Here is a 1,181-nt window from a genome sequence, read left to right as displayed (position 1 = left end):
AGATGCTCGATTACTGGCATAACGTTTCCCACTGTAGAATAAAAGGTAACGTTATTTGATTTGATAAAATTTTGCATGAAAACAAATACCAGTATTCCAGATTACCTGGTTCGCTCTAGTCCTACAAGAACATCGAAATATATTTCTGTGTAGTTTTCCCATTGCCATTTTCTTCTGACTCTGGACCAGATTCTCCTTTATTGAAAAATTCACCAGCAAAGTTCCGTAGGTATTTTATACACCAATTGACGGCTGGCAAAAGAAACATCCTAGATAAGTGTGTGTCGAAATACACATAATTCACACATATCATCCTTAACAGAATGTGTTGTATAGATACAAAGTTGCTATTAGGCTTAACGCTATCCATGACGAAACTTTCATTAGAGGAATTTCTGCTATCGTTTTGAGTTGAGTATACGATTGATCGAAATTGTTCTGAAAAAAAAATGTACATATAGGCCTATAGAGTTGGAAACAAATTCAATTTTTTAAGTAATGATTAGTGATAATACTGTATATAGACACGAATTAAATGTCTTTTATCATTGATTGTAAATACAAAAAAAAAAAGTGACTTACCCAACCTCCTTGGATATTAATCCATTCCAAAAATTCCGTCTTCACGTATTTGTCTACATTCTGAATTACTTGATCAATCAAATCAGTTCTATTTCTATCTTTACATAAAACAGCTAACCTCGCTCCAAACACAAAAACCATAATTATACGGCCCCAGTTTATGATATTATCGCTCAACATTTCTGTTAAAATGTCTTTGAAAAACGTCTCGATATTCTCATTTGAATCAAGCAAAACTTCTCTAGTTAATTTATAAAGATGTTCATTGTGCATTTCATACATCTTTTCGCAATATTTTAAAAAATTACTCTTCATATCCTCTATAAATTCCATGTCATTGCCTAGTTTATATGCCACAAACGCTGAATTTATTTCTCGTGCAATTCGTTCAGTTTCCATCTTCATGTTTTTCCTCTAAAAACCAAAATGTTTCAACTTTGAACACGATCTTCGTGGATAGGTATTCCTAAAGTAAAGACTAAATTGAATGTAGTTGAAACTAATTTTATGTTCTTAGCCTAAATTTCTTATAAATTTATACACTAAGGGAAAAATGTATTACATGACGTTAGAAGCGGGTAATTCAAACCATAGAGTCA

At 31.8% G+C, this 1,181-nt stretch overlaps 1 protein-coding gene across 2 annotated transcripts; it reads right to left on the bottom strand.

Moving 5' to 3' along the window:
* Positions 1 to 13: 13 nt before the first annotated feature.
* Positions 14 to 1,012, bottom strand: LOC117115917 (bcl-2-related protein A1-like). 2 transcript variants are annotated; one of them, XM_033259803.1, is made up of 2 exons: positions 583 to 1,012; positions 14 to 438 (listed from the first exon to the last, which is right to left on the bottom strand). In XM_033259803.1, the coding sequence occupies exons 1-2, from the start codon at positions 985 to 987 to the stop codon at positions 316 to 318; spliced, it is 528 nt and encodes a 175-aa protein (XP_033115694.1). In that variant the 5' UTR covers positions 988 to 1,012; the 3' UTR covers positions 14 to 315. The 2 variants fall into 2 exon arrangements, with proteins under 2 accessions (XP_033115694.1, XP_033115695.1); XM_033259804.1 differs by having other exon boundaries at positions 14 to 252.
* Positions 1,013 to 1,181: the final 169 nt, after the last annotated feature.

This window comes from Anneissia japonica, unplaced genomic scaffold (genome assembly GCF_011630105.1).
Source record: "Anneissia japonica isolate Jap-2015-1 unplaced genomic scaffold, ASM1163010v1 scaffold5145_len10007_cov145, whole genome shotgun sequence".
Classification (NCBI taxonomy): domain Eukaryota; kingdom Metazoa; phylum Echinodermata; class Crinoidea; order Comatulida; family Comatulidae; genus Anneissia; species Anneissia japonica.
This window is presented reverse-complemented; position numbering and strand designations above follow the sequence as displayed.